The sequence below is a fragment of the Anser anser genome (assembly GCF_964211835.1).
Source record: "Anser anser genome assembly, chromosome: 13".
Lineage (NCBI taxonomy): Eukaryota > Metazoa > Chordata > Aves > Anseriformes > Anatidae > Anser > Anser anser.
In genome coordinates, this window is record NC_139734.1 from 20,433,254 (window position 1) to 20,460,305 (window position 27,052).

A 27,052-nucleotide genomic window follows, 5' to 3' on the forward strand; every position below is an offset into this window, starting at 1 on the left:
GATGCAGACAGTAGAGCAGCAGGAAGGAAGGGCGCAGCCACGTACCAGACCCACACGCTCCCAGAAGCTTTGCACAACTCTCCTCAAGGGGCTGAACCAGTCTTTGATGATACCGTAAGTATATTGGACACAAGCTGATCTCTCCACCCCTCCTAGGCTACCTAAGTGGGGTCACCATTTTGGTTAGATTAGAGCCAGGCTAAGCTTTGGATGCGGCAAAATAAAGAAAAGACAATACTGTAACACTAAATCTAACAGACAAAGATGGGGCTGTTCAGTTTGAATCAGTCTGTCATTAAAAAAAAAATGTATCAGAGAACACAGTTTGTATTAGGCTCTATTATTGATGAAATCCCTCAAAAAATGCCTTTCCCAAAACCTCTTAGCAAAGCATGTTGACTAGCTTGGAAGGAGGCTGCATCCAGGCCCCCGATAGTGGGATAAGGACCACAGCAGTTAGAAAAAACATAGAAACGGATCCTTTCACTAACACACACACGCACACACACACACACACACAAAAAAAGGCCAGGCCTGCGGCTGGTTCTCATGTTTTTGGGCTAGTCATTCAGCAGAGTAACAACAGTGAGTGAAAATGACTTCTTTGCTTGCTTTGCTAGTTCTCCAGCAACACTTTTCCATTTATCTGTAAATACTTTCCAAATTGAGCAGCGAAAGAGGAAAGATGGCACACTAAGCAGGGCATGGTTCCTGCCAGACTCATGGAAGAGCAGGAACGAGTGCTTCTGTAAGCAGCAGTACGAATGAAGCTCCGTGCTCTTTCTATTAATCTCTCACTCTTTCCGATCGCCCCTTTGCCACAGGCGTGCTCTCTGCTGTCCTACGTGGAGCTGATGTGCTGCTGCCGCTGGGAGCACTGCCAGGCCTAGGCCTGGGCGCCCGGTGCTGTGCTGTTACACGCTCAGAGGTGTGCCATTTGGTTTTCTGCCCCACTTACTTTGTGCTTAGGACTATCCACTTTTGACTCTGTCAAGTATTTCCACATCTATGTTAAAAGACCTACAAACTTGTACAGAAAATAGGAATTGTAGTGAGTAACAATAGCCAAGGACAAGAGTATGTTCACTGAATACTAACTATGCAGATGCTGGATTGCCATTGTCAGCTTGAGTAGGAAGGGAGTTAACATAGTGGTTCCTGCTGAGGAAATACTGACACTGAATTATTGAATAAATGTTTGAGCCCTTTGTAAGAATAGAAAGGTATGGACCTTCACATTCAAGAGTCTCCTGGGGGAACCTTTCCTCACCTTTTGTTTTCAGTAAATCACAAAATCTCAGCTTCCTCCATTTTGTGTGTGGTTACAGAGACAGAGATTCAGAAAAATATTCTGTACCAAAAGCACAAATAACACTGAGATCAAGATCAATGACACCATTATTTTTAAAGCCCTGCATTTGAACACCAGAAGGAGAGCTATGTAGTCAGTGAGTACTGTAATCTCATGAGCTGCCTTTTGGTTAGAGCTAATGAGACAGCTTTCACTAGTGCATTGCCGTATCACAGATATGAGAGTCTACTTAGTTGCATGTTAATTATTTCAGGAGGTGGGGGTAGGTCAAAAGATTTTTTCTAAAAACACTGCAAAATGGCGCAGCACAAGACAGCTACTAGAGGTTTACTAAGTCAGAGCAGCCAGAGTAGGACATGCATTAGAGACAGCATGGTTTGGACAGGAGAACGAAGAAAAGACCTGAGACTCAAATGAAGAAGATAGTGAAGGAAGGACTTGCTCACAGGGAATATATCAGGCCTCTTTAGTTTAATCTCAGAGTTTCTAATCACAGGGTTCTGGTCTGTTCTCATGTTAAACTCTAAGTGCTTGAACGTTTTTTTCAGTGAAAGGAAGACCAGGACAATAGCACTGTAATTTCTGTGATGTTGAATTTATCTCCTGCAATTGAGGACTACTCTGAAATTCCCTAGCATGGTTGGTTTCAGAGGATTGCAGCATCTGGAGGTATAATTTGATAGAATAACAAAGAAATTAAACTTCTTAAAAAACATTACACCTCCCCCCCCCCTCTTTTTTATTGTAGGCTGGATTTAAAAATAAGCAGGTTATATCAGAATATTGAAAAAATATAGCCTATTTTTCTAAATAAGAAAAAATAAAATATGTCCCAAATGTCAACAGTCCTTCATCTTTGGCAAACAGATAAAAACAAGAAGTTATTCATGGTTACTGACAGTTTCTGTGCTAAATCTCTGCCAGGTTATTTCACAAACAAAAGCAGCAGCAGCCCCATTTGACTCTCCCATTGCATGTACAGTGAACGACATTACATCTGAAACGAGTTTTCATCTCAGGTAAGTCTGTACGCCTATGCTGTTGCCTCGTTCTTGAAATTTAGAGTCTTTTATTTTTTGTGAATTGTTATCACCAAGTATTATGGTAGCATCTATTTTTTAAAATTTTAAGATAACATTGCTTTGCTGATTGTTCCAATATCCCCTAACAATGAAATATAGTAATACAAAAGTTAACTAAGGTATAAACATGCAAAAGGAGAAGTCTCCCTGCGATCATAAAATGATGTTATTTTCTGTTCAGCAGTTCATGTTACTGCTGTTCATGCTAATTAATTAAAGGAGCTGTTGCTGTAATGTGCAAACAGGGAATCTGAGAAACTGAGAGGGCTTTTAGGTCTCGGAGTGAAGTTAAGTCAATCTGGGCGCGGGCAATCAAATGTAATGAAATCACTTGTCAGTGCTAAGCTTGCAAAAACTGTGAAGTTTGACTAGGGAGTAAAAGGATTATAATTAGATTTCCAATAGGATAATAACTAAATGGCAGAAAGCAGTAAAGAGAAAATATTACTTTGTTAGCTAATGGTGCTGCTGTTCAGTTTTAGTTTTTATCAGCACACTTGTAGTTGTGCTAATTTAATTTGCTTTTATCAGCAAAAATGCACTACTCGAATGGTACTTGAATGTCATTTGCAAAAATCATTGATCTGAAGGTGCACTTAATGACACCCAGTATGTTTATTTTATGTGAAACGGAGATTGGTTGATAAAATGGCTGATGTACTATCTTGCCCAAGAGTGAGTTATGGAAGCAAGACCAGAAGGGTATCTGTGTGCATGCATCACCCTCTCCTACACCACTCGGCTATGCAGGGGGCTTCGTAACTACAGGAACTATTACTTATCTATTTTCTCAGCTAAAAACCTTCTCTCAGGCTAAGCTATGCTGGACTAGAAGATCAGGTGTATAGAGGATGGAAGTATTAGACTGTAAAGTTCAAAAAAGTTTTAGTCTTGTCAACACAAAATTTCAGTTCAATTAATATACAAAGCATAGAGAAAATGACTCTACTAAATGGAAGAGATTTATAATGCATATCAGAATCCCAGTAAATGAACAGCTTGTGTTAATAAAATCATTTTAAGAAATGAGCATAAAATATGATATGACTTAATCACTGTGAAAGATGGCTGTGCCGTATTTTTGCAATTTTCCTTTAAGCCATCTTAAGGAGATACTGGCAGTGAAACTAATTGAATTTCAAAGGAAAAGCACTGTGTGAATGATAGATTTCTGTCCAGCAGAGCTATTGACAACAGAAAAAGAAAGGTCTGCATTGATGCTAAAGCTTTTTTCTGTGCACAAGAGAGAGATTTTGGATGCTTGGAAACAGTGTTGTATTAGGGACACGTGTTTTGACCCTTCCTGCTCCCAGGGCCCAAAAAACAAAAGGCAGCAAATGAAGGGGGCAATGGAGGGAGTGTGCTCAAATTGTTAGAGCGCAGTGTAAGAGTAGCTGACAAGTTTTACAAACTGTAATCAAAGGAAAATAGAATAAAAAGATACTACAGTATCAGCAGAAATAAAAAGGGAGGAGATGCTGCTACAGAATAGAAACACTTTGTAACCTAAACATGCTCTACAGAGGGTTCTTCAGAAATCTTTTTGATCAGCTGAGAGTGCTTAGTGAAAGAACTGGATAAACTCATCACACATTTACATATGAACAGGATTACCACACTGAAATTGTCAGAGAAGCCAATGTGTGCTGTCATTCATTATTGTGGTGAAGACAAGAATTGACATATTCTGCTTTCACAGAGGGGTATCAAATTCAGCGATACTGAATATAACCAGTGAATATCCAGGTCTCCCTTGGTTCAGGCTTTTAACCTGAACAAAAACTTTGTGACTCAAAGCCTTTTAGAATTGAAGAATGACATAGTTGGGATAAGATTAAAAAAAAATCTGAAATAAAAATCATAAAATCACAGGGCATTCTTTCATCAGTAGACTACGGGAAGTTTAAGAAAGTTCTTCTAATAGGTAAATGGTTATTGGAAGTTGCAATGCATCACTCTCCCCACAGCTGTTTACATTCATTTTTGATGGAAAGTCAGATTTGAGCTAACTGTATTTTTTTTCTTCAGTTAAATACATAAATTAACTTACTTTTTTTCCACTAGATTCTGTCCAGATGCACCTTGGACTCACAGAATGTCATTGGAAGAGCGCTGAGCGCTTATCTCAGCAGATATCATAAGCAGAATTATAAACGGTACGAATAATCTGCTTCTCAAATTTAAATACACATCCCAAGTGCTTATCCAATATTTTGACTATTTCAGGCAGAAACAAATTTCAAACTGCAATATTTAGTGCACAACTCCAATCATACACACACACATATACAGATGTATTATATATGTATATATATGCATATATAAAAATGAAGTTGTAACTCTTTCTTTGTAATGCATAGCATATGAACCAAAAATCACAAAAAGAGACAGTAAAAATATTTGAATGCTTTCCTATATAGATGACAGATGGACGACAGATGCGTACCAGAGGTATGCAAAGTCAAGCCTTTAACAGTTGAGAAATGGTAGAAGTTATGTTTCTATCTCTAACTGTACTGGTTCTGGCAATACCTAAGATAGTATTCTCTAGAACTCAGATATTCTTGTAATTCCCTTCGGTATGTGCACATTTATTTAAATGCATATTTAAGATTTATTTAAAGACCTCTGGAACTTTTGTCTTGCTACCTGTGCAGCAGTAGTAGTTTGTCTTGCTATCCTGTGTAAAATCAGTTTTGGACTAAGCCCATATATCTGACAGCTAAATATGAGAGTTTCCCACATCTCTATTTAAACAAATATAATTCCTGATCTCAAAAAGTAATGATGGGAGGAGGTACATACTGCACCTTGCATTGCTGCACTGTCGTGTTGGGTTCCGTTGTGTTCTATTTCCATATCTGGGATTCCAGCATCTGAAAGATGTGACACCAAAGATTAATGCATTCCCCTTTGTCCTTCTCTCATGCATCTTTAGAAAAATATTTATAGCAAACTAGGGTGATCACCAAGTTGCACGGCCTTGCATAAAACATTTGGTCTTCATAGAATTTTCAGTAGTAAATCGTTTTCAAAATGTGCAAACATTGAATTATTTTTAATGTGCTTCACATTTGTCTGATGATCAGATAATAATCAACACATGATAATCTGTCTGTAAAATTCTCTTGGAGAATGAGGGCATCTGACATATGAAAAATAAAAGTGGAAATTAAACTGTGATAATATTAAACCAAATTGGCTTTCCCAGGCATATACCTGCAAAGTAGAGAATTAGAGAATACAGCCAGTACCAGTCAGCACTTGTGTGCATGTGCGTATGTGTGAGCGTATGTTATAGATAGTGACTGTTGCAATATTTCATTTAAAAGACTTAGCTCGGGATATTGTAAGAATGTTCCATCACCCAAAGCAAAATTACGTGTGATTTTTGTGAAACATTTCCAGATTTCTGAGAGGAGCCTTTCGAAATGGACTGTGCTGTTTTTTACAAGTTGAGAAAGTGTCATAATGACATGCGGTTTTGAACTATTTAATTTTGTCTTGATAATACCTCTGTATGCACAGTCCTTTGGGGTGGGGCTGAGGGCTCAAACACCCCAGGGTGTTACGATAACAGATGCCATTATCCACCTTGTGCCAACAAGGATTAGCGTGAAGGGTATGTGATTTGAATCCATGGTACCTCGAATCCTGGAGAAACATCTGCTTCCCTTATAATACAGCACTTAGAAATTACAGCAGGAAAGGAAAAAAAAAAAGAAAGAAAAAAAACGAAAAGGGAGACGTGTATACAGTTTTAAAGTTTTTCTGTGTAGAAGCCTGTTCTTGACATTCTCAAGTACAGAATAACTGTACTGGTGCCTTCTCAGGTTGCTCTGTTGGACTTGTCAGTGCCTATTGCAAAGATGACATTTTGCTGGTCACTGTGCAGCCTGACCGAACCCTTGTGTCAAAGCAGGGCAACTGATGAAAGTACATGTAAGAGTACTTACTATAAGTAGTATGACTAGTATATCTAGTCATATATGTTTATATGAAATATGTGATATGTGTATATTTAGCCCTATAAATATTTACAAGCAAATAAGTAATACTTCCATGTATATATTTTTTTCTTATAAAATTACAGGTGACTCATTACATAGGGTTCCCCTTATTCAGGTTCTTTTTTGCAAGGAAAGTTCAGGGCACTGGGCTATTACTCTCAAAAGGTTCTCTCTTTTCAAACCTTTTAGAGAATAATTCGTATATACGTAAAATGACAAAGTCATCTGTAACTAATAACAGCATCTGTTAAATGAGACAGACCGTCAGAGTTAAATTAAAAATATTCAGAATAGCCCTTCACATTTTGTTGCCATAAAATTGTACCTGCAATTAAATTGTGGATTAAGATGCTAATGAGCTACCCGATTTGCATGTGCAATCAGATTAGCATGTAAATATCAGCTTCTTGCAGGCACTAACATATATATGACTACCTGAGCGTGCCTGCAAATCAAAATGTTAGCAGGCAGGCCCACAATAGCAGATGTAAAGATCTGTTAATCACATTGCTGGCGTGTTGGTACCCTTTAATTTGTGGCTTCCAGAACTGCTGAGTACTCCTAACTGTAGTGCGATCGGCAGGTGCTTCCCAGCAATGACAGAATGTGGGTGAATGACCCTACTGGATAGGAGTATTTTAGTTTTCATCTGACATTCACCACAGGGTGCTGGCTATGCCTGTGGGATCTGATCTGGGCTTTTTTCTGATCCAGTAGGGGTGGTAGAAAAGGGTCTCTGCTGGCTATGTCCGCTCACTCTCCCTTGGGAGACCTTCCCTTATCATGGCGCAACTACATGCTGTATATCCATGCCTGAATCACCACCGCTCACTGTCAGTACATCAGAAAAACCAGCCAGCTCCTGGTTGCAGTGATATGCTGGACTATAAAACCCAGCGGATGAGAATGCCTCTGAAACATGTTGCTCTCATAGTTAAAGAGTTTATATCTCTTAGGTGCTGCAGATAAATCACAACTCATGGTCCATTGCAGAGTGTTGCAATGGCAGTTCATGTAGACAGGCTTGCCCTAGCTTTAAAAAACAGCTTGGGTGCCCCTCACAACCGAGAACAAAGGACAGGTTAAACTGATTATTTTCACTCAGCAGTTCTGGCAGTTTTCAGGGTCCGCTTATGTTATTATGGCTCAGTTGCTAGCAGTAGCCGAAGTAGGCAGCACAAAGTTAACATGAAGACTACATGACACACAAAAGCAGCAGAGACTGAATGTAACACTGATTTATGAGCCTCTGCAGAGACTTCAGGATAAGCATGCAGAGACTAAACCTTTGCTGCAGAACCTGAAATTACTTAAAACTCAGGTAGGTTCATTCTCAAAGATTCAAACCAACATTGTACAATTTGATCAGAACCACATTAAACAGGAGAAGTGAATCCTCCCACTACCTGGAACATAATCACCCTGTTTATCAAATTAACTGATTTGATTTTGTTTTTTAGGACTATTTGGGAAGTATTCAAAAACCTAGTCAGCTCATAAAGCTGATACATATTTAACAAACTTAATAGATCCTGAGGCTAAGGAAACTTCAGCCAAACAGCTTTTAAAGTGAAGCTCAGCAGTTCTAAAATTGAATCTGCTGGGACAGAAGAGTTCAGAGAACCTTATAGGAACCAAATTTCACATTGTCTTAGCTGGCACTGTAACAGATTTCTCTGGTAACATATTCAGCATTTCTTGTCATGCCTGTGTAAACTGCTCTGTTTCTCTAGTTGCAGACTTTTCTTGTTTTAATTCATGACCCAAAGCACATGGTCCAAAATAGATTTTTAATTATTTCAGGAAATGATTGTGTATTTTATTCTGGAATTTGCTTTATGCAGCTTTTCAGTTAATTAAACATCATTTTAAGTTAACTGTGAAAGGCCAACTAAGACATTACCATTTAACATCCTGAGACCGTCACCTGATGTGGCCTGTTTAAGCGCCTGTTCCACTTGTTCTCTTCTCTTTGATTCAAATTCCAAAGCTTCCTGCAATTTTCTCTTCGCCTTTTTTTCTTTCTTCAAGCGTTTCTGAATTGTTGCTGAAATGCAAATATACTGTAAGAATGGCTGTTAAAGCACAATTAATACATAATGGAAAAGTGATGGCACTAGAAAAGGTAGGTAAAACTAACAGACTAAAAAGAGTTTGAGCTCCGTCATGAATGCCATGCTTAACTTACAGTCTATTTCAGAGTCTGCTAGTGTATACACTCTGGCAAACGTTGTTCCGAAATATTGTTAAAATTATAGGTAAATTTACCCTTGCAATATTTTGCAATCCATTTTATTTGTTTGCTTCTCCTGTATATTAGACAAATGTGAATTTCAAATCAACAATATTGTTAGAAAAATTAATAAAAAATATGGAAAGAATTCTGCGAAAATCAACAGCATTTACATAACTTTTTGTGACCACTTGTTCATCTGCATTCTCATCAACTTTTACAGATCTGTCTGGATTTGTGAGTGCTCAAGTCAGGGGAATAAAAGGATACCATTGCATGGGCAATCTCTGAGAGGCTTAATAAATTATTAATGCCAGAATGTGATCTGGAAACATAACTTTGAAAAATTGAGTAAACCATGTGGAAAAGCCTCTCTCTGACTTTCTATAATAATGAAGATGTGGATGTGGTGATGACTTAAAAGACAAACAATTCTGAGGATATTGATTATTAGAGAAATTCTCCTTTGAGCCAGAAGCCAACAAAGTTTGTGAATGACTTAAGGTTTTTGTTGACTTAAATGTGACTCAGGAGGTACATAGTGTGCTGTCTGCCTACACCGAGATTAAGTTTTGTTTTATAGAAATACAGCAGTCTCATCTACACTTACACTGGGGTGATGCAATGATTTTGAACACCCACTGCAATTGAACAACTTCAATAGTATTTACTGAGCCTTCACGATTCGACTTAGAAGTGTCCTTCTTTGTCAACCTCTTACTGAGTCTTACTGAGCCTTGGTGCTGTAGACAGGTCTGTTCCCCACACCTAATTTCAATTCAAAATGCACAGGCAGATAGTACTTGGCACTTATGTTTGTGGTCTTATCTAGCTTTATCTTTCTGATTTCATGGATGTAATCTAGAAGTAGCTTTTGGCACATAAAAAAACTATTTCTCTCCTTTAGATGAAGATTTGAATTTTAAAAAGAAGACTGCCTGCTTTGCAATATCACAGCGAAAAATTAGATTTACCAATTTAATTGCCTATTATTATCAAAAGCTTCTAAACAGTCATGGTTTTGTCTTAGAAGGCCCCATATTGGGAGTGCTTTTGTATCTCACTCTTCTGATGGAAAAGAAATTATCTAGGGTTGTTTGTTTCAGATCTTGCACTTGGGTAGGCAACTTCTTGTACTTCATCTATTTTGCTGTACTGAAGCTTTCCACAAGAAAAATTAGTTGACTAATACCTAAACTACAGAAATCTCCATTACTCAGGAAGTGTAGGCTAGAAAAAAAAAAAAATCACCTAAATACCCAAATTAGAGACATATTATCTTTCTCAAGATAAGACTGATCCTCAATGCTTGGAGGATAATAGCAGGAAACAAAAGAAATTAAAGCTGTCAAATGAAGAAATCAGGCTGGGAATACACAGGCGGAGTGGTAATAATGCATGTGAAAGCCATGAAACTGAATCAGCCTTCCTCCACAGAACCAGCCAAAACACTCTGTGGCCAGTTGCCCTCCAGGAAATAATCCTTCAGTCACTGTTCTGTCTGCTTACAGAAAAGTGTGCTTCATTCTGTTTTTATTAAATTTAAATCTTTCATTACCAGTGCTAGTCCACTGCTGCATTACACTGAAGTATGAATGTCAGTTAACTCCGAGTCCTCAATAGCTCCAGCTGGAAATGCCAAAGGGTTATACATTTAATAGATATCTAAACTCCATTTTTCATTCACTCACCTCTGCTTTGCAGCTCAGCTGTAAGTTGCCTTTCCAAGCTCTCTCTTAGTTCTCTCTCTCTACAGAGCTCCATCTTTAACTCTTTCTTTTCCTGCTGTATCTGCTTTTCCTGGACTCTGGCATTGTCCACAGCCACTTTCAGAAGGCCCTAAAACACATGCAAATGTAAGAGCTGAAAATAACGTTTTGTTTCAGCAGTGACAAAATTCATCCATTTGTTTCTTTTACTTCCTCTAGGAAAAATAAAATAATATCAGGAACCTATAGACCTGGAATGCAACTGTGCATTTAAAGTAGCTGAATGTTAGATAAGAGCAAATTTCTGGCATGGTATCATTCAGTATAGCGTTTGCACATTCATCCTACTGATACAGTTTATTACAAATGAAGTGCCATATCATTGCTGACCTTGGTCAACTGCAGGGAGAAGCAAAGGAGGAATAATGAGACTGGTGAATTTTAATATGACCATTATTGCCGACTATTAAGTCAAATAGACAATGCATAAAACTCTTTCATAATCAATAATGCCAGACAGCGAAAACCTAAGCATTACATTAAATAAAAGAAATTAGAATTGCAGATACAAAATAGTTTCTGAAACTTTTTAAAGAGACTGAAAAAGAAATACATTTTATCTGTCATGACATAGCCTGGCCCTATAGAGAACAATTTACCTGAATGTTGGTTAATAGTGTTTCTACTGATGAAAGACCATCAGCAAAAAGAAATGGCGCAGGAAATCCAGGAGGCAAGGCCTGTCCAGCCAGTTGGACTTTATCTAAGGTTGGTTTCATTATTGGAATGGCAATTTGGACCTCTTCTGTAAAGATAGGTTTAAAAGCAACATCAGAAAGCATTGGAAATATAGGTAAATGTCATTTCTAGAAACTGTTTCCCTGGAAGTCAAAATACAAGCATATTAGCAAAACTGACATTGTTTCAGTCTTTGGGCAGCCATGGCTGTCGCTAAGGCAAGTTTGCAAAATAATTCAGAGCAATAATAAATATACTGAAGACTATAACATAGCTCTAATAGAGTATAGACTATTGTATCTCAAATTCTACAGAATTATACTACAGAATTATAACAGTATTACGCAGTTCATTAAACCTGAACGACTTTTCTTCATTCTATCATGTTTGCTATTCTGCGACGAGCATTTTTTTGTTGCTATAACCTTGAAAAAATTCTAATCAAGAAATGTATCACATCTCTTTACCCCTTTAGCATTATCCTTCCCGTACTCAGCAGTAAATAATCTCCACTGAGTCATCCCCTCCTGCTTAGCTAGCACCAACTCCAGGCTGTCAGTAAGGTGTCAGCACAGGCTTTCTTAACGAGTGCCTTGCTACGGTCAGCCTTTCTAGTCACGGGCAGTAGCCAAAAATGCTTTGCTGAGTTATCTCTACCGAGGGTGTAAGGCTGGGTGGTGGGGGGGTCACAGGAGCGGCCAGGGAGGAGAGGGCACTCCGGCGCTGGGCCCTGCTCCTGCGATTTACTGCACAGAGCTAGATTGATGCACGTCTTATAAACTGTAGAATTGGGGCCTGGTAACTTTCCCTCTGCTCGTTGTTTCAGTTAGATCAAGTTGCTATAGATCAAGCTGTGCACAGACAATAGAAATGTGTACACAGAAATAAACAATGATATTAGTAATTATTTTTCGAAAATCTTTCAGATTTTGTGATGAATCTGTACTATCACCAACAAACTCACATTTCTGAATAGACAATTTAATGATATTTTAGGATAATAATAGATATATCTCCTTCTCTCAGATCCCCTTGTGTACTACTTCTCCAAGTATTCACTTTAAACATCGAGTTTATTGCTGAAAATCATTAAAATTAAAATCTGCTAGCAGGCTTTAAAGACAAACTCTGCACACTTCTTTTTCTCTGAAATGTTAAAAATATTGGTGTAATATTCTAGGGAAATCCAGTCCATATATAATACATTCCTCTAATCTCCTTGGCACTTGCAGAAATCATGAATAGCTTCTCAGCAATTGCTTTTTAGTAAAGTTTGAAACTAATATATTGTCCATAAGTTCATGATGCATGTGTTTTCTAATGGCAACTACACAGACAAGTCCTGATAGTTTCATTTGTCAAGTGTCTTGGTCATATTAATTCCAGGATTTACAATTGGACCACACTGTATCCAAAAGGCCTCGCTTCTCCCACTTCTCTTATTAATAAATAAATAAATAAATAAATCAGAAGGAATCTGACCACAACAAATTAAACCACAGCGTCTCTGCAGCAGTACTGTTATCTAGTTTAACAACCTTCAGGAGCACCTATTGAGCAGCAAGTGCTTTTTGCTGTTTCTAAAACACACCTACTGACAACTATGCCAGGAGCATTAGCAGATTTCAAGTATTCTTTGAGATCCCTATTGAGGGAGTATTTTGTTTTCACTGTGTGAGTTCATTAAATGGAACATCTTCATAATGACTCTTCAGGACTAATAACAACAAAAGCCAGTAACCTCTTCACATCTTCATAGCTATCATTTTAGAGCTGTGTTCGTGTAATTTAAACGATCCATTTCTTAAACAAACGAACAAAAACCCCTCTGGTAACAGACTCAGAATTTGTGCTGATTCAGATACACTGTTTCTCATATTTAAGCATTTCCTATCAGTGACAGAGTTTTTAAAATGAACTGATTAGTTGTTGCATGTGATGCTATACAGAAATAATATCTAAGTCACAAAATACTAAACAGAAGTGGCATTTGAAAAAGAAAGCAATACATGAAGTATGCATAACAGAAGACTACAGCGGCTTTAAAATCTCTAGAAATCTCTCCTATTTGGAGATGAATGTAATAACATTAAATTGGCTGAAAGGAAAATTACTATTGACTGTGAAGACAGGTTGCATGGTCTATGGTTTGTAATGTTACTGTACAGCAGATTGAAGTTTCAAAATAGTATTACTCTTCTTTAAAGAGATAGACACAGCTAAATTAGGTGCTGCTTGCTGCAGTGAGGATCAAATGCAAAAAGAATCATATTTCATCAGACCTAGTCAACACCAGGAAAATAAATAGAAATATAAGAGGTATGCAGGCAATGATTCATTTTGATAATCTGGCCCAAGAGAGACACATAGAGACAGCACACAGATCTAAGCTTCTACCAAAAGACAAATAGGACACAGAGGGTGGGAATTGGGATGACAGTGTAGCAGAGGTCACATCGATTTTCAGCAGCAGTTTTCACACAGATGAGATAACCCTGGACTCTATTTGGCCCATTGTTCATATCCTACCTGTCCCACAAGCAATAAATTTCCAAGTCCCAGAAAAAGGGCAGTAAAGAAGAAGGATTCTACTTATGACTTCTTATGATTAAGTTTTTGTGCTAACCAAACATGCTTTGCAGACCAAGGTCACATTGCATGTTAAAGTCTGTAATAGCTGAAAACTAGAAGAAGCATATTATGTTTTAGCGTATATGGGTGGAAACTGTCAAACCATTCATCATTTTTTTTCTGATTGAAATCACACTCTGCAAAGATGAATGATAAATGCATTAGAAATCTATTTCAATCTTGTAATAGGTCTTCACATTTGAATGGTGTCTACATCTTGTCCATATTCTGAGTAAGTGCACAGTTCGGCAGAAATTTATTAGCTAGGCTTAAGAAATCCTGATTGGTAAAGCAATTAAAAATGGCATGCGTTGGAAGTATTTTTTGCAGATTGTCTCAAATGCATCACTTTAAAAGAAGAAAAAAGATGTTGATTTCAGCATTTTGATTTTAAAGAAAACTAAAGATATAAATGCTAAAAGCAGCACTCGCACATACAGTACAACAGAATAAACAAGAAATAAAGCTAGGACAAATACTATCTAACCAAGGACACAACCAACCTTCCTATTTATTGGAACAAAGTGGGAACTACTTTTATTGAGCTTGTTTGTTAAACCTGCCATGCTTTATAATAGCATTCAGGAATCCATTTAGAGGGCAGTCTTTTTATTTTAATTTCTAGCTGGCATCCAGGTGAATAGACGAAAGCAAAAAGCGTATTTCAGAGAAAAGAAATACAGAGTAAATACTAACAGTGAATTGAATTATTATCCCAGGAAAGCACGTGGAAAGGTGCTAGAAAGTTTCTTGTTGTTAATGCAATATACTAAAGTATTTCATCTTCCATCTTCTGCCTAAGTTGCAGAAATCTGGATTGGAAAATTAAGCATCAAGCTATGGACTAAATGCAGCACTGGGAACATGAGTAACACAAATTGCTCCCTGCATGACAGTGCACAGCCCAAACCAACAGGCAATTTTGTTTACCAGCTGGTTTATGTTCTTTCAAAAGGTATGCTTTTAAATCCATCATTCATATACCTGGTATACTTGACACGTCACATCCCTCCCAAAACAAGCTAGAAATATTAAAGCTAAAATTTACAAACTACCTAGCAGTAGTTAGATTATCACGTTATTTACTCACATATACTTCAAAACTTACCTGTTTGGAGGCATTACATGTAAGCCTCACCTCCAATAGTTTATACAACATAAGTTATAATGCATTAAATAAATACGTGACATGTAGAGAAAAGCATTAAAAAAATCATACAGAATTTATAGCTATTAATCTGTTACTTACTAACTAAGACATTCGATCTTAGAAAACCTTCAGCCAGCATTAATAATACGGTTTTAGACATAGATGGCACTGGGGTCATTCCTGTTCTCTGCCTATGGCATACAATTTAGAAAGCTAGGGACTAAAATGGTTTATCATAATTATAATTCTTTAAGCTTCATATTTGAATGATGGGGATTACATTTAATGGTCCACAGTTAGAAAAGAACAGCCTAGGTGCTCTAATGCACTGTTTTGACCTTTAATAAAATAAAACAGAGCACCTGCAACACCAGCTGAGTTGTATGTCCTACCCATCTTTGCAATTAAGATAGAATATTTTTATTTGAAATAGCATTATTTGCCAAATTATCCAAACTGATAACCCTTGACTTCCAGTTGTATTTCTAATTCACACAGTGATAAGCAGTGGTGACAAAAAATGGCTATTTTGGCAGTATTAGGGCTCAGATCCTAATTTTTGACAGGAAGAAGCAGTTTTCCAAAACAAGTGAGATTTCTTATTTTAATTTTAAACCTTGGCAACTTTTGTTTTGCTTAACTAGTAACTAGTAGTCTTTTGTTGTTGTTGTTGTTTTTGTTTGTTTTGTTTTTTCTTTTACAAAAAGTATGTAAATCCTGTAATCTGAAGCACTGTTTATTTCAAATATTTTATATCTGTTGGTCTGCAAGGACAGGGTTGTCTGTCTTGTGTCTGAAAATCCTCCATAAACATCTGCCTGCCTTTCTCTCCCTCAGTCATTGCTTCTCTGCCAGGAGTTGAGCACTCCTCTTCATCAGTGAGGAGAAATACCTCCTTCTAACCTGGCCCCAACCAGACTTAGAAATTTACTGCTTTAACCTTGTGATTCAGGTGCCAAATTTAAAGTCACTGCTGTTTTTCTTAATTACGGTCCCTGAATGAACAGGGTCAATGAATGCAACTGGGGAGTATCTGATTAATCCACTGCACTAGCTTTAAATCAGACTTTACTTCATTTTCAAATGATTGATACAACTTGATAGCACACAAGCATGTTTCACTACTGAGCTTTGCCATAAAGAAACTTCACTTTAAAAATAGTATCTAATCATTATATATACATTTCCAGGCTGCCCTAAAAGCTTTTGGAAACTATAACAAAACAGTAACATCAACTATCCTCCGCTTCACAGTATCTGCTTCCCAGCTGGTTCTCACCCATGCAATCTGAAATCAATTGATTTTTGTCCTGAAGTGTTTTGTAAAATCTCTTCATTGTTTACAACATAGGGGAAAAATGTAGAGCATGTCTGTTACATTTAAAGCAATGTGCTGGCTTAGGAAAAACTGAATATTACTGTAGTGAAAAATAGGTGAGCTGCGCAAGCAATGCATAGACTACCCTTTCTATAGACCTGCTCTCAGGAAGTACGAGGGTGTGTTTTCCTGAAGGACGTCATAAAGAAGGCACTTAGTGTTTGAGTAGGAGAAGGAAGCAAAAAGCAGAGAAATGAAAATTCCTGCAGGAAACACTGAAATAAGAGTTTAAAAATTGTCTTTATCTGTGCACTCTTTAACAAGGGGCACATAATTATACAGCTTTGACATTTTCATCAATGCACTCTCATTAATAAGACAGAAAATTATACCTATTTATAACTTCAACATATTTACAATATGCTCTGATGTTCACATGGCACTGACAGTAAAAGCACCTGAAAATATTTCATTAATTCCAACCTGAACAAAAAAAGGACCTAAGTTAGATGAGATTTGCATTTTGCAGCATTAAAAAATTATATAGAGGAGTGCAGTAATTCACTGGGCAGACATCAGAACTAAGATGTTTCATTGCAAATAACTTCAGTCTGAAGTTCAATACATACAGATTAGGAAAAATACTACTGATATCAATTGATTAAATTATGCTCATTATGAAAAAGTGTAAGTACAATTAATGCTACCAGTAAGTGTATTAAAAGCCTTCCAAAGTACTATATTTTATCTGTGCAATAATTATTTACAATTAATTGTTTGTCTGTATTATTATTATACCTGCTTTATAATATGAACTGTTCCTCGGGAAGGTTTTGGTAATCTGGATTCCAAAACATTTGAGGTTGCTCTGTGCTTTATCTCCTAAATCTATGGAGAAGCTTAATTACTGTCAATCTGCATTTTCCATATGGCAATTTAAAGCAACTAGTAACTTTCAGCTAGTAATAGTAACTTGTCATTCCTCACACGGGCAAGAAGCATTATTTCTACTGACAGTAGAGAAAAGTGAAAATGTGAATTATTCAATAAAAGGCTAGTAACAAAATTGTGACATGGAAGAAAGGAAGAAAATGAAACAACAAACAACATAAACAAAATCCTGCTCATGGCCATTATCAAGAATTTTTTTTTTTTTTTCAGCTAACTCTCCTGTTAATATTCACAAAGGTTTTTTTCATGGTGATTTTTAAGTATCACTGTAGTCTGACTACTCCTCTACTGAGATTTTAAACTGTCAGATGAGGATGGGTAGGAGGAACTTGCCAAGAAAAAAAAAATTCTTCAATTTTCTTGGCGGATTCAGCTCTTTCCCTATTAATGTTGAGATTATTTCTTCAACTATTTTGTTGCAAATATTTATGACTCCATATGGAACAACAGATGTTGAAGGGAAGGGATAGCAGAAAAGACTTCATTTTCAGCAATTACCCTGCTACTTGTTGTCATACTGTAGGTGTTCTTAGTGCATCTATTTTACATACCACCCTGTCCTTTCACACACTGCAAAAATGTCAGTTTGGATAATTAATGTAATAACTTCAGTCCTAATCATTTCCACAATATTCATTTATGAAAATAAAATAAATAAATAGGACAACAGGAGGAAGAAATCAGGAAGGAAGGAGCTAGACAGGAACTGCTCTTCCAGTCTTTCTGGAATATCTGGGCAGGAATCAATTTCTCACAGAGCCACATTAGGTCCTTAGTACAAAACCTTTCCCTTTCTCTCTGAGACAGATTCCAACGATTGCTACCAAGAAGAAAAATCACACAAGAAACAGAAAAACAAATCTAGCCAGTAAGCAGTGCAATAAACAAAATTATTGCATAATGCCGGTGTGGAAACATGGGCTGGGTGTGATGAGGATAGTCAGGAACAGGCTGAAGGCCAGCACAGCGGCCGGGCAGCCTGAGCTGGTCGGAGAGCACCAGTCCCCTGCAGGCAGAGGGGGACACCCGCTCGCGGAGAGTCGCACCCGCGGCGCCATGGCCACAGGCAGCACGTGCCAGCCAGCTCCTGGCCAAACACAGCCACGGTCAGCGAGGCATGGCACTCGCATTAATAAACTGCTTGAGCGTGCATCCGAGAGCCGTGATAACTCAATCCCAGCACCACAAAGTGCAATGATGTGGCCTCTGGACAGGCGGCAGCTCGCGGCTGGTGCGGCCTGCAGGGTGGGCAGGCCAGGCTGGCGGCTGCCCGTGATGGCCGCCGACACCGGCGGGCCTGAAGGCCGAGGTGTGCCCCGCGAGCAGGCCCCGCGCATGTCCGCCGGCCAGGACTGCACGAGAGCCCTGACAAGCCTACCGACCAGCCAAAGGAAAGGCAGCCCGTGTCTCCGCAGTCAGCCACGCTCTTTCATGTCCCACTCGTAATAAAAATATACAACGTGCTTTTAAATAATTTTCATCTTCTACTCCCTTTATTGCAGCATTTGGTAGTATAATAAATAATTTGAAACAGATCTCATTAGCAAGATCCCATTTTTTTCCTATTCACAAAACACACACAACCGTGTAAGTGCTTCCAGGGAGCTGTGATCAGTGGGACCAAATTTTCACCAGGATGGCAGCTCTGCTTGTATTCCCATTTCACACCTGAAAAGCTCCACCTGCCTGCTTAAGCTGCAAATGTGCCACCAGGAAAGGCTTTTTAACTTGTCTTCCCGGTCTAGGGAACTATTCACATGTCAACCGTGCATATGTTAGGTACATGGCAAAGGACACACTTGAAATGGCGTTCTTCCCTTCCAGAAGTCTGTGTTCCTAACCCAAGGCAAAACCAGGCTGGATTCGAGACACTCGTTGCCTTCTGGGGTCCAGGCAGTAAATGTAGGTCCTGAGTGGCCAGAAGGAAATGTAAAGGCGCACAGAATGGTGCAATAAGGAGCGATGTTATTCCTCGACATCAGCGCTTAGTGATCACCAGAACTGACTGGAAGCCAGGGAGCCAGCCATGGGTGCCATCTGAACACAGGCAAAAGAACTCTAAACCTCAAAGTTAATCAGTACAAATATTTTTGTAAAGTCTTCTGTTAATACTATAGAGAGATTAGAAAGTTATGCATTATATGATTTATGTTAACAGCAATTATGACACCCAAGATAACGTCATCTCTCTTAATTTGTTTAAAAATAGTACCGACTTAGTATCAGTATCATTACTGTTAAGTTCAATTTCTTGAAGTACATGTGTAACTAGCAGTTAAATCCCTCAAATATTTGAAGCAGGCAGAGTACTCCATTCCCTATTTCTGGATAATTATTCCTGCTTTATTAAGGTTTATTTTACAGCTGTATAAAATAGGTTATAAAGGACAATTCTGCTATTATGTCCTCCCCTGCTTAGGCTTAATAAATATTATATTCCACACCATCCATTAAAGCCAAGTAGTGGAGAAAATAGGAGTGGTAGTAATCTCCTCCACAGATGTAAAATACCTTTAATAAAATAAGGGTGTATAACAGTCAGGAACAAATTACTGAGGTCTGCTTTAATAAAATAGTACCCTTAAAGAAGTATTACTCTTAAGGTACTGACATTCCCACTGGTGATGCAGTGTATCCTTTCAAAGCAGTATAGCTTGTTAAAATGGCAAGATATCTTTTTGCAATAGAGTGTTTGTGTCCAAGCAGATACAAGGTTTGTATAGAATGCATCCAGGGAGCCATAAAACTGGTGGGAAACATATTTCTCCATGGTATTTTAGTACTTCGAAAAATTCAATCACTGGGAAAAAATGTTTTGCTGTAAACATCTGAAGAGCCTTATAAAAGCAATGGCTTCCCACAGCACCTGCTTAAATAATTTTAAGAGGGAGTATGTCTTTGCTCATCTTCTAAAACTTGTAGAAACCTTCTCCTATTAATTTCCCTGGTGCTGTAAGGCCAAGGCACTTTTAATCAGAAATAATTACGACTGCAGTTAGGGGATGTTCACCAGCATTATTTTTGCTCTGTAGAAATTTAAGACAACTTTCAAAACTGATTGCTTGGAGAAATATGACTGCTTTAATAGGAAAATATACATAGAAAGATGAACACCTTAAAGTTCCTTTTGAATTAATTATGTATTCTTCAGCTGTCAGAGAAGTACGCTGTTTATATATCCTAGCATTTCAACTCAGTTCAGTTACACATTGATTTTATAAAGCCTGATTATCAAGAAACGTGAGAAATTCATCCTTTTTAAATTTACCTTTTCACTGTTTTAATTCTATACCTGAGTAGCACTTCCGTGCCATGGCCGTTACCAGTATAATTCCTGACACAGTCCTTACGTAGTCTTCCAAATAAAACTTTAGTCTCACACCAGCTCCTCAGACCTCCCGTGCTGCACAGCACACATCCTTCAGTCCCACAGCACAGGCGGAGGGGACCAGCTGTGGCACGGCCCTGCCTGCCAGCCCAGCTCTTGCTGCAGAAACCAGGCTCCTGCGCAGAACGAGACTGACACCCTTTTCCCCCTGGAGGGTTCAGCCAGCCCCTGGTGTGCAGCAGCACTCCGAAGTGCTGCTGGTTCGATAGCACCGTATCTCCTGCAGGTATTGGAGGTTACAGAACTGAACCTAATGCCCCTCTCGGGCTAAGAAACAGTCAGAATTTGGCTTATCCCAGTCCTCCCCTCTTCGACTAAGAGGGCAAGTAATAGGCCCTCTGATAGAAATGTTGTCCTGGTGTATCGATATTACATCTTAGTGACAGAATGATTAGAGTCACATATATCAGTATTACAGCAGCTCTCGGAGTGGAGAGCTGCATGTCCATAGCAACGTAGCACAACTCTTTGCCACCAAATAATTACATGATGCTCTGGGGAAAGACAAGTTTTCCTAGCACACAGCCAATCTATCAAAAGGGAAAACTCTTTCTGACCCAAATGGCAGCTACGATCACAGCATAAATGTAAGCTAACCACCACGTAGTCCTCATCCACTACTTTGCAACCTAATAACTGTTAAGTCTACTGCTGTCACTTATCCTGAGCTCTTTTGAAAGATCAAATACTGAGGAAAGCAAAGAAAGTGGAAAACTTTCTGCAGAAAGGAGCAGCTATCTGACATTTATCTGCTGTATCCTCCCTTCAGATCACCCTGAGTGTTGAGTGTGGCTCCTGGGGAGGCCGAAACCTGTGCTGCCACACGCTGCAGGTTCACTTCACAGACCATATTCAGTGACCACCTCGCTACTGCAACTCCCGGTTACATAGCCGAGACACAACATCACTTGCAACAACAATAACAAAGTGTTAAATAAAGTATTTAAATTACAAGTAGCTAAATCCAGGGTCCTATGCTTTCCTCTACTAGGCTACTAGTACAGTCCAAGAGTACAGTTCCCAGAAGCTGGCCAGCATTTTTCCCTCTATTCTCTCTGCCCAAGACTGCGGTCACTTCTGCTATCCACCTGAAACAGCAAGACGCATGAAGTCATGCTCTGCTATGGTATGTGGCATAGAGCAAAGTTTGGCAATAAAGTCCCGATGTTTAGGCTAATTTCTTTAATAAAATCCTAATATCCATTCATGCCAAAGCACAAAAACCTGAGCACCAAGCAAATGAAGATATTTTTTCGCAGAGCTATGTGCATGTACAATACCGTTCTTTTATTGATTTGGGATTGCAAACCAATCACTCCAGGAAAATTTTCAGAAACTTCACAAATCTTCTGCTTTTAAATCACTATAAGTTCTAGTCGACTTTAAGACAAAAAAATGCCACCAGTGTTATCATAACTAAATACAAATCTACGACGCAGATTTTTGGATAAATCTCTTGGACTTGCATGCTTCCTAACTGAAAACAAAATACGAACTAAAACGCAATACAAACTCAAACCAATTATGCAGAAAACCAGTACTCTACACCTCTCACTCATTCACAAACAGGTTTCAAACCAGCCTTGGACTAGGTTGGATTGCTGAAAAGCCCAGCCTCACGGGCATGCCACTTTCTGCAGCCTCTGGATTTGGCAGCCGAAGCCTGGAGAGGCGGTGAAGTGCCAGGGCGAGCTCTGCAGCTGGCTCCCAAGTAAACACGGAAGGGAGAGAAAATAGCTGCTTTGGCAACCGCCTGCTGCAAATATGTAAGTTGACAAAGCAACTGTGACTGAAACAAAACGTACCTTGCCCATATTCAGTTAAAAAAAAAAAAAAGAATAACTAAAACGTATCAAATGGAAGTCTGCATATTTTTTTTCAAAATGACAGAAATAAAGGCTGTGAACTCCATTAGTGCATCTGCCATTCCGGTGGGATTTCTACCAGGTCAGCTGGGAGCATGAACTTATCGATGTTTTAAGTTGTACCAAAAAGTCTATAAGCATAAACTCTTTTTAAAATGATTATGTTTTGATTATTGCTGTCGTGACTTATGGGTTTGGGTAACCAGAGAATTTTTCTATTAAGACTGGCTTACGCCCTTTGCAGGGCACACTGTATTTTCACTTTGGTTTATTCTACCTCCTTGCTTTGAAACTGTGCATTACTTGAGAGAGTAGCTGACAAACCCATTTATGATAGTGCACAAAATGAAGCTTAATGAATCCCAAATGGAATGTACTTCATGTGCTAAAATCAATGTACATTGCCTGCTACAGTATCTCCCTGTGAAATTGAGGCATTTGCTCAGAAATTTCTCTCTCAACAGGGTCTTTTCTTTTTTTTTGTAGCGCTTAACTGCCTTTTGTCTGCTCTTGTCTCCCTCCAGTGTTGCTCAGATGGCAATCTTTTATTCCTTGTGCAAACTCATTTGGAAAATGCTGGATGGGCTACAGCTGTGTACTGCTACATAAGGTCTAATACATGTCAAGCAGTGCTTTCTATGTGCTGAATAAACACAATGAAACAATGTTTTAATTGATTATTAAAAGGGCAGAGTTCTAGACTGAAAGTAGTATTTAAATCAGCTTTAATCAGCTAGTTTTGTAAAATTCAGAAAGGTATCGATGCTGTATAGTCGTATCATGCCATTTGAGCACCTAAGTTTTCATAAAGGTTATTGCAACCCAAGGTGATAAAGCTATTTCTGGGTGATTTATGCAACCACATAAAGGTAATGAAGAACAAACGGGATCAAAATATTATTGAAGCATGAACCTTACCTGGGAAGGTATTTTCATACATACCTTCTAAGAAATCAAATAAAATATATGGTTTTCAAGAGCCAACCTCTGTCTGGGTACTGTGGAACCTTTGCAGTTCAGTCATTCTCAAACAATAAAATGTGCTCTTGCTTTTATGATGTGTGGTGTCTGAATTTATACTCTCTAATAATAAATACTGACTTAAAATGAACCTGCATTGCTTTTGACAAAAGGTATCTAAGTTGGAGGATATACTGTCTAGAACAAGCAAAAAAATCTGTATGATTTGTTTAAACCAACAACTATTAGACTGTGCAACTATTTTTTTTTTCAAAGTAAGAATATATATATATATATAAAAAAAGTAAATGGCAATCTAAATAATTACGGATCCCAAAGAGGTGCCTTGACTCTCCTCAGGACACTACCTGGGGAGTCATACATTTCTGAAGGCCTATTTCAAAATTTGGGCAATGATCAGTCAGAAATGAAGCCCACAGACTAAATTCTTCTTTATACCATTAAGTGTATTCCACTAACTATATTTCTCTGTGGGTCCTGAGTGACTCCCTAGGACTCCATGTGAAGAATGCATTGGGAAGTAACCAACTTTTTTTTTTTTAATTCTTCCTTCAAACAAAAAATTCTAACCTTGTCCAGAAATTTAGGTAATAAAAACTGGTAACTTCTGTTAAGTATCAACATGACATGGATTATCAATCAAACAAGAAACAAGCATGGAGCAGATAAAAATGGCAAACTGCTATAATTACAAATGACATTTTGTGCATGACTGTGTCTCAAGAATTGTCACAGAACGCTGCGAAAAGAAAAAAAATCATTTATATCCACAGTCCAGAATAACATGGTCCATTACAATGATGTACTTTGGGGCAGAAATGTCATTTGTTATGTCTCACATTGTTTCTGTTCTATCCACTGAATTTATATTTAGTTTTATTTTTTAAAAAGGATGAATTCACTTTAGAGAACTGACAGCTTATATGAATATTTTAGTTTTGCTTGCAAGTACCAGAAAAAAAAATGGAATAAAACTCAAGCTCCATGTTCTTCAGAATGCCTACTGAGAATAAATTCTATGTTTATTTGTATTTCATTTTGCTTGAACAACCGCTTTTCCCTTGAGTATTTATTAAAAGCATAAAAAGAATGAGCCAAATTCACTTCTCAATAACATCCATTCAGCATTGTTGAAGCTTGTAAAATTGCAATAGACTAGCCAAGGGGAAAATTTTACTTACTATTTAGTAAATATATATAATTTTTTCTGGTTGAGAAGATGTATTGTTTTATTTCCAAATTCTGTCTGCTCCTGCTCATCAAAGCAGAAAAAGCAGCCATTTTGTTACGCATTCATCACCTCAGAAAGGAACGGAAATGATGTGCATTCCCTCATTTGGTTGTTTGTTACTTGGGGTCCAATCCTATACATGGCTTTTCCCATCAAACTTCCTGAAGACTCGAGCAAAGTGTCCATATACTCCGCTACATAAAGAACTAGTTACATTTTTTTTTCCTGTAGTATTTGCTCAAAGATTCCCATAAATGATCTTTGACCAACGTTCCAAAATACACAGACTGAGGAAGTGTTAGTTAGATTGCCCCGAAGTGGATTCAGCCACTGGGAAGGGCTATTCTCACCGCAAGGCTGGAGAAGCGTTTTTATACTGCATGACAGAGACACCCGGTTTTGTTGCAACTAAGCCAGGAAAATCCACAGCAATCGCAATGAAACAGAAGCTACCACAGTTGGTCTATGACCACACCTCACAATGCAGCAGCCGAACTGTCTCTGGGCCGTGCTCCTCACACCTCCTGCACCAAGTTTCCACGAGGCCAGGCTGAGCTGCCCCAGCTCACTCTCACCTGCCAGAGTAGGTGTCTTAAAACCGCCTCGATACCGTACAAAATGAAAAATCCAATTACCATTATATAAAATGACTTCTTCCAGTGCAGTTGACCATCACTGTGTTTTTAGTACACTTTGATGATGTCTTTTTCAACAAATCTTGCAGGAAAAGTCATTCAACACTAACAACGTAGCATGCAACTACCACTCCTAAATGGTGAACGTGGCCAAGAGCTGGGCTTGGTGTTTCTTGTCCGCTATTCCCCAAGAAATTAAAGTTTATAGCTTGTTAGTGGAAAAATGATGTCTTTAAGATCTAAGCCAATGTTTTCAGAAATATCACGGATTGTCTTTATTGCTGGCATAACAAACCCCCAAAATATAATAGCAAGTAATGTGACCATTGCCCTTGGCAGCACCATTAAACTGGGCAGTGAACTACTTCAAATGGCTGCGAGTGTTAAACATTAGTTCTGCCTTAAGTAGGTTGATTTTAACAGTCAAACATGCACTGCAGTCTATCTGAACATTAAAAGCACCTTTCAAACTTAATTTTACAGAAATGTTAATGACCAGAACAAACTACTGAAGGCAAAAAAGAAAAGTAATTATTTCAACAGATGAAAGGAAGCAGTAAATTAACACTCCTGTTTTAAAAGGGGGCTCAGTAACTTATCTGCTTTAAGGAAATACCATTAACTGAAGCCACTATGGATATTTCACTTAATGTGTTTATGGTTTGGGGTTTCTTTTCTCTTTTGGCCTTTAAAAATGAGGTTTGAGGCAAAAGGAGAACTGTAAATCTTTAATCAAAACACAACAAGAGCCAGAAATGCTTTATCAAAATCATAGCAACTGAATTGGTACATAAATATCTATGTTATAGGCCATGTATACACACATATGTTTGGTGAGAGAAAGGAGAAAAAGAAAAAAAAGAACATCTTCAACAGCTATGACCTGTATGTCCATAGAGGCTTCTAAGAACTAAAGAAAGCAGTAAGACAGAACTAGAAAGACTCAGAAGTATTCCCAATATACCACCAGTGCCTACATACATTATATAAAAAGAGAAGGAAAAATTAGGGGTAGTCAAACTAATCCTATTATTACATTAAAAAAAAATCAGGAAGAAATTTGTCAAAGTTTAGAAAATGTAAAGCTGCTTGTTATAAAATACAAAACATACCAGTTTTTTGTACACAAGCTATTATTTGAGGCAATTTTGAAAACTGTTTAAAAATAGTAATTGTCTTGAAAGTACGATTTTCATACCATATGTGTTGCAATATTGAAGCAGACTGTAGAAATTTCCAAAAGGAAAATATATATATATTTTAAAAATCTTTACAGCAAAATTTAGATGATTTTTTTTCCCCCTGTGGACATGCATTTTCCACACAATAAAAAATATATAAATGTGGGTTTTAAAAATAATTTATTTAGCATTATCAGCATAGCTACATATGTTTTTCATTCCAAAATCAGTCATTTGCAGACTTCAAATGATGAAATGGTAATAATTCTTGTGATTTATATATGTCCACTTTGAAATACAGCTGAATGTAAGGTTTATTCAGCAAAGCCGCACTGCTGATTAAAGTGGCTTTAATCTTGCTTTTTAATTAATAGTCTTTCATAAAGGATACTTTAGAATATAAAGATATGATATTGTATTGCATATATATCATGTTCCAAGTGTTCATGCTTATTTCTATAGATACTTACTGTTATATATATACACACATATACAATCTAAACATATCAGAGGTAAAGAAAGAACTGCATTCAGAATACAGCAACAGTAAAGTAAATGGAGAGTCAGAAGGCCAGGAAAAACTGATGATGTAGCCTCAAAAAACACTGGCTTTGACAGTAAAGCCTATTTAAGTAGT

At 37.9% G+C, this 27,052-nt stretch overlaps 1 protein-coding gene across 7 annotated transcripts in view; it reads right to left on the bottom strand.

Annotated features, from left to right (window-relative positions):
* The window catches only part of DACH2 (dachshund family transcription factor 2), a 289,478-nt gene that overhangs the window by 5,840 nt on the left and 256,586 nt on the right, over positions 1-27,052 (bottom strand). For 4 of the 7 annotated variants that reach the window (XM_083797535.1, XM_083797537.1, XM_083797540.1 and 1 more), the window contains 4 exons: positions 11,006-11,151; positions 10,329-10,476; positions 8,308-8,451; positions 5,205-5,270 (listed from right to left, as the gene is read on the bottom strand). In XM_083797535.1, coding sequence (XP_083653661.1) covers positions 5,205-5,270; positions 8,308-8,451; positions 10,329-10,476; positions 11,006-11,151 — 504 coding nt within the window. Of the gene's footprint in view, positions 1-5,199; positions 5,271-8,307; positions 8,452-10,328; positions 10,477-11,005; positions 11,152-27,052 lie in introns of all 7 variants that reach the window. The other 3 variants (XM_083797536.1, XM_083797538.1, XM_083797542.1) reach the window with 2 other exon arrangements.